The sequence below is a fragment of the Pocillopora damicornis genome, chromosome 11 (assembly GCF_964200805.1).
Source record: "Pocillopora damicornis chromosome 11, jaPocDami1.2, whole genome shotgun sequence".
Taxonomy (NCBI): Eukaryota; Metazoa; Cnidaria; class Anthozoa; order Scleractinia; family Pocilloporidae; genus Pocillopora; species Pocillopora damicornis.
The window spans coordinates 10,390,297-10,397,371 of NC_142680.1; the positions used below are offsets into that span (position 1 = coordinate 10,390,297).

Consider the following 7,075-nt stretch of genomic DNA (forward strand, 5'->3'; position numbering starts at 1 on the left):
ATACTGATGCCGAGATTTAGGAATGCTATTGACTTGCAGATAGCGTGAAAAAGAAGTTAGTAAATACACTGTAATGTTTATGTATTGTCTCTATTGACTTTCATGTTGGAAAAGTATAAGGAAAGTATATTTTCTCTTTTGTTTGACGAGTGATTCGTCACTCAGAATGCCCAAAAAATGTATTTGAAGGCGGATCAAAATGCAAAAATCGTTATTGAATCTGATTTACGCGTAAGTGATCGATTATTGTCGCAAATGAATGTAACTTCGCGCAATTGTTTGCCTCTTTCTCGCAAATGAATGAGTATTTCCTCGTAATGAACAGCAAAAGGTGTACTTACATTTTTGGTCAATTATTACACTTTATGGCATTACAGAAGTTAATAATGATTTACTAACCTGTTATCATAATAAAGTTCGGATATAACGCGCTGTCATTGATTGACAGAGCGTGCTCTAGGAGAGTATGGAGCATAGAGCTGAGCTAAATCTGTCACGTCATCTGCCAAATTGTACCCTCGTGTTGCAGGACTCATTTTTTGTCTTGCTAATATCTCTAAACATTTTATCCTAATAAATAGCTCTCAATACACCACAATTTCACATAGAGACCCGTACATGAGTGAGGAACAAAATGTAAAACAAAATTCGATCGATTTTTCTTACTCTTCTAATTCCACGAATTACCTTAAGAAGTTTAATACACGTCGCCACAGCGTAAGAGGATCAGTCTATTCAGAGAAATAGCCAAACATAGACCGCCATGCTTGACAAACTTTACGAGTGGTCTGTTCAGCCTCGAAGATCCCTCTTTCGCAACGACAGCGTCATTTAACTTAATTTGTAGAGTCAAGTGAAGTCCCGATGTATTTAGACTTGATTCTTGCCTCAAGAAAGATATATACAGTAAAATTAAGTACAGTATCAAGCAAAGTGAAGGGAGCTTTGCGAACACGTCCGCCATCTTGTTCTTGTTTCACTGTCAAGCATTTGTCACTGTCAAGCATTTGTCGCTGTCAAGCATTTGTCACTGTCAAGCATTTGTCACTGTCAAGCATTTGTCACTGTCAAGCATTTGTCACTGTCAAGCACTTGTCACTGTCAAGCATCTGATTGGGTAAACGTTGCCAAGGAAGTCTTTATTTACTCTTACTTGACGAGTCACTAATGAATCGTGGCTAAGCGGGTGCTGTTATGAAGAAAAATTCCTTGTTATAATCACAGATTACCGCAAGAAAAAAGAAATGACTAAATGATGGTGACAAAAAATTTAACAGGACGTGGAACAGAAACAAAAACGATCCAAGAACTACTTTGTTTCCCCGCTTTCATAGGTGGATTACAACAACAACAACTGATCTGTCTCGCAACAGTCAACATTTTCCTCTCCGTCACGTCATTTCTCGGAAATTGTCTGATCCTTGTTGCCCTTCACAGAGTGTCTTTCCTTCATCCTCCGTCAAAACTTTTATATCGTAATCTGGCAACAACTGATCTGCTGGTTGGTCTTGTTTCACAGCCTCTCAGTGCTACTTATTGGATCTCCTTAGTGTATGAACACTGGAGTCTTTGTCGATATGCAAATAGCGCAGCCTACATCACAAGCTATGCATTGTGTTCAGTGTCTCTGATGACTATGACGGCCATAAGCGTGGACAGACTTCTCGCCCTGTTGATAGGGCTCAGATACAAACAAATTGTAACTTTGAGACACACAGGTATCATTTTAATTATATTCTGGGTTCTATCCATCGTCGCTGTTTTATTGTACGCAGTAGAATACCGTATCACTGAATGGTATGGTCGTATAGTTATACCGTCATGCCAAGTTATCTCAATTCTCTCGTACATGAAAATTTTTTGCACTCTCCGTCAATATCATGCACAAATACTAGATCACGTTCAACAAGAGCCAAGCCAACCAAATGCACTTAATATCGCGCGATACAGAAAGGCAGTGTGCAGTGCTTTATGGGTGCAGTTAGCATTAGTTGCTTGTTATTTGCCGTATGGTGTGGTGGAAATTGTGATTAACCACACCAAAGCATATTCATTGCACTTAGTCATCGTTAGGGGAGTTGCAGTTGTCTTAGTTCATTTTAACTCCACATTAAACCCGTTTCTTTACTGCTGGAAGATTGGTGAAGTAAGACGAGCAGTGAAGCTGACAATCAGACAAGTACTTTGCATTCTCTGGAGTTAAAACCCGCTTGAACTGACTCATAAAGTATCGGTTGTCACTAGAGATGTTCGTTGGATAATTTATTGGTTAGGAAGAAACAAGAATTAAGCTTAAAAATAATCTCGTGGCCCGGGTTTGCCAAAATATGAAGGAAGAAAATGAAAATGTGAAATAAAACTGACCATCATCGGCTGTTACAGAGTTCTCTTTCAGATCGATATTTTTTCTAAAGGGAGAATTAGGAGTATCTGCCTTAAAAATCATATAATAGGGTTGCTATATAAATCCAGTAGATCATTGGTGTCGTTTTTAAATTGTCTTCAAGTTTTGTTGGTTCCATGCAGATGTCTACAATTCACTTCCGAGCGATTAACTGTCCTAACATTTACCTCTTTTTCCTATAAGACATTTTAAAGAGCTTTTGTTGGAGTTTTTAACGACAGCACACAGGAAAAACGTTTCCACTTAATAATCAGCCCCAAAGATGACTGCTTCCATCATAATTGAAAAAATGACAGTTAAAGTCTCCTTATCGTATTGTCAATCAAACTGTGGCTGGTGTCTGTGTTTGCAGAGGGAATTTTAAAACTTTTAATGCTAATTTTTGCTTGAAATATAATTCTATTGACCGAGATAAAAACTTTTTTGCGGCCTATTCATTATTGTTCATTAATTTCCTGCAGTCGGTAATCGGAATGATCACAAAATCAGTATGAGAATAACAGAATGAGGTGGTTGCGACCGTGAGCTTCCACGAAATGTCGACCGAATCGGCAATGCGTTTTTTATCGTTTCTCATGTGATTTGTGCGATGCAGATTATGTCGGGTACACAGCCCGACACCTTCATCAACGCATTGCTGAGTACAGATATTCGGCAATCGGTCGACATTTCGTGGAAGCTCACGGTAGCAACCACCTTTTGAAAGAAAACCAATTAAGAGTTTTAAGAAAGTACCAGGGAAAATTAGAATGTTTAGTCTTCTAAATGCTGTTCATCAAGAATCTCAAACCTAATTAAAATATCCAGACGGACTCCATACGTGCCAGACTTTTCGTTTAATTACTATTGTTATTTCCTCACAGTATGGCTTTTTATCACTCATTGTTATTTTGGTAGATATAGACTGCCACTCACAAATATTTTTTTTGGACTTGATAATGACGTTTAGCCAACTTCGAAACGTCGTCGGTTTTTAGCAATCTTAAAATGTTTTTGAGAAATGTTTTATCGCAATTTTTTAAAGTTAAATAATAATAACAATGATAATAAAGCTATAATGAAATGAATTGTTCGTTGAGTGTTGATAGCTTTTGACCATCCATCCTTCATTTTCCTTCTTGATCAATAAATTATCATTTACACTTCTTTTTTGGAATATAACTGTTATTATCAGAAAGTCGCATCAAAGACGAATTTCATTACGTGCCGTATTAATAAAAGGTTGCTTTATACGAAATTATTTTTCTCATCTTTTTTTTCATTGAAAAGTAGGAAGAAAGAAATAGTATCTAAAGTCTAATGAGCGAACGTCAGCATTTTACTTAGGAAAATCTCTTTGAATTTACTGGCGAAAGGAAGAGAATAACAAGAGAAATTCGTATATTACGAAGTTGACTTCAAAGAATTCAGGATATGTTGACACCTCTGACCAAATATTAGTTCTGAATGATGTTTTGTATTAATAGATTCTCACGATATCAATTTTTTTCAATTGGGACCGAGTACATCACCAGCTTGAAATTCTTCTTTTCTTTTCGAGGCTGATGACGATTCAATTCTCAGTTCTCACAGTTCATCTGAGTTAATGGAGATCTTTTCTTGCAAATTTCAAATGATTTGTAATTCTTCAAATTGTAATTTTACAATTTACACGTATTCTTCTTTGTCGCTCTATTTTGAGTTCCATCAGTTACTTCCGCTTTATTCACCATTTCTGATAACCGTATAACCTTAACTTCCTGTGCAGCGGCGTAGTTGCACTACCGTAGAGTTCCGATAGTAGCGACCCTCGTTACTTTCGGAATTAGCAGCCTTTGGGGGTAGTAACTTTGGGGGAACAAAAATCGTTTACAAATAGAGCTGGCGCGAGCTTTTTTTTTCCGAAATAAAATATTAACATAAAATTAAAAAAGAACAACATTTTATTTGCATTTCATGTGTATAGATTGTGTTCCATTAAAGAAAGTAACAATGATAAATACAGCTATACGGTAATAAAGTAAATCATTATCAACACCCATAAACAAATAAGACAAAACTTCTAATTCCTTTCTTGACGTCAATTTCATAAACGCAAGGAATCTCGATGCCTCCTCCTTGAACCCATACACCTCCAGGCGCACTCCTGCTTTGGCCAGATGCACTGCAAGTCATCTTGATTTCCTTTTCCAGCAATGGCCCTTCATTATGCTGAATAAAAACTGTAGTAAAACTCTTCACAAAAGCTGAAGCGACTTCAAACGTGAATGATTATATTTTGTGCCTCTTCTCAAACCCAAACTTCTCAAAACCTCTGTATATAGTGCCTGTTAAGATTTTACATACTGGGCATGCATTTACACGTATTTTGCTCATGAAATGGAGTAACAGATACCTCTAATATCTGGTAATCAGATCTTTTCTTCTGACTCCTTCTGAGTAATGCACTAAACTAGTATCCGAATATGGAAGTGATCTTCGCAGTAATGAACACTACTCAAACAGCAGTGGAAATAAGCCATGAAAAAAATTCACGCCTGTAAGGGATTTGAACCTATGACTTATTTTTTTGCAGTTTTGGAAGAAAGTCCAATACCTAAGGAAGTTGTGAGGCATGAGTTAAGATTTGAGATTAACAAACACCATGAAGTATGAGTATCACTAAACGACCTGTTGATCACTGATTCTTTTATCTGAGCATAAAAGTCCATGTGATAATCTTATGTCCCAGTTATTATCTGAGAACGATATGTGGGAACTTACAGAACCTACACCAAGTGTGTTAACCATAAAAGGGGGGGTGAGTTTCTTAAGAAATTGTGGTACTGCGTCGGCGGGAGAGTAAAACAGGATGATTTAGTATTATCAATTGAGTTGATAACGTAAATTTGCCACCGTAAAGAGTTTCAAAGGAGACGTTTCGAGTGTTACTGTGACAACCATAGTTTCACAACTTAAAAAAACCTAGCTGGTGGGCATTGTTAAAGAACGACTCGGTAAACTTTATTAAAAAAAAGAAATTAAAAAAGAATCAGGCTTGTATGTTTTTTCCTATTTTAATCTTCCCACCGAAAGTTGCTTCAGCTCCTTTTGGAGTGTAATTTTTTAGTAACGTTTAGAGTTCTCCCGCTAAAATTAACTTTAATCGGCAAAAAATTACAATAAGTGGCAAAAGCCTTGGCAAGCCATACTACTTTTTGAACTCTTTTTTATCTCCTACCCTCCCCTATTTCAGTGATGCATGGTGTTGACAAAATGGGGAAATGGGGGACTTTCAAGAAACTTACAAGATTTCTTTTTATTATCTCGATTGGAGGGTTGCCGATCACCCACCAGAGGAAGGTGCGCTAACTACTTTTGCCACTCATCGTAGTCCAAGCGTCATCCATTTGATTAGGTATTCTCAAAGAGATTAATAAAGTTATCGAGCGTAGTCCCCACAGCCAATCACAACAGAGCTTCACACCACAAGATGCCAAGAGCCCATCTCACAACTTCGAGGGCGGGAAAGTGCGCATGACCAGTCGCAGCTAATTGCAATTTTTTAACTGATGTATTCAATGAGGTACGAGACTTTTAGCACCAATCACAAAGTTCTGTGGAGAAAATCAAGCATTCCCGGTCTATTGTCATTACTGAATTGAAAGTTGTTCTATTTGTTCTCCTTGCCCAGAATTAGACTTCCTTGATGAAATCTTAAGAGGGGGGAGGCATTCCTTCCAGGAAGGAGTAGCGGTATCATTAGTCGTTTAATGTCAACGATAACAGGATAAGATCATGCGAGATGAGCCTTTAAGCCCATAAGCTCACTTTGCCTCACACATTTGTTTACGGTTTTCCACTGTTTTAAGTGCTGATGCACTCACAACTCACTCAATCACGGGAGAGGGGTAGGGAAACGAATGACTCTTTGATGTACCCTGTAACAGAGACGAGGTATCCGTTACTTAATAAACAATGTGGCGTGCCTTTTGTGAGCACAGACATGCGCCGACACTTACGTCGAAAAGAAACAGACGGTCGTGTGTTTAATGTAATGTTTCATGTAAAGTAATATTATTAATAACGAAGACTAATGGGGGGGGGGGGGGGAAGGGGAAACATACAGACCAAAAAAAAAAAAGAGAGAAAGAGACTAGTAGAGACCGGTCTCTACTAGACGCGGTCTCTACTAGTGATCCTGAACAAAGGAAATCATACGCACATTTACAGATTCACTTACAATATATTGAAATTAAGACCTGTTTGTTATAGCATGTTAAGTTTTTTTAAAAGTCTTAGCTGGGTCACTGTGGTGTATTCTTGTGCTTGCGACACTTTCCTTTCATAGTGCTTCTCTCCACCCAGGGGTCTAAATGGGTACCAGCATACTATCACCCGACGAAATACTGGGGGGAGGGAGGGGAGGTGTAAGATCTTAGCGTGCAGAATGTTGTAAATTGTTAACTAAGGTGTCTCTAGAGTGTTGTTGCTGTTTTGCGTCATCTCAATCAGTGTTTTTTCTGCCGGTTAGTTAGCTTCTTTTGTTTTTCATATCGCCTACTTTCGTTCATTATTGTTTCATTCGTAATTATTGGTGTCATTTACACTTCAGTTAGTCGTTTTTGCTTGCATTAATTTTCAGTTTTTCCTGCGTATATAAACTTAGTCTTCTCTGTTCAGGAGGCCTCTTCTCTGTAGTCGCGCGAGTCG

At 37.9% G+C, this 7,075-nt stretch overlaps 1 protein-coding gene across 1 annotated transcript; it reads left to right on the top strand.

Annotated features, from left to right (window-relative positions):
- Window positions 1-1,164: 1,164 nt before the first annotated feature.
- On the top strand, window positions 1,165-3,471 carry LOC113684492 (adenosine receptor A3-like). Its single transcript, XM_027201869.2, has one exon. The coding sequence runs from the start codon at window positions 1,253-1,255 to the stop codon at window positions 2,201-2,203; it is 951 nt and encodes a 316-aa protein (XP_027057670.2). The 5' UTR covers window positions 1,165-1,252; the 3' UTR covers window positions 2,204-3,471.
- The last annotated feature ends 3,604 nt before the right edge of the window (window positions 3,472-7,075 follow it).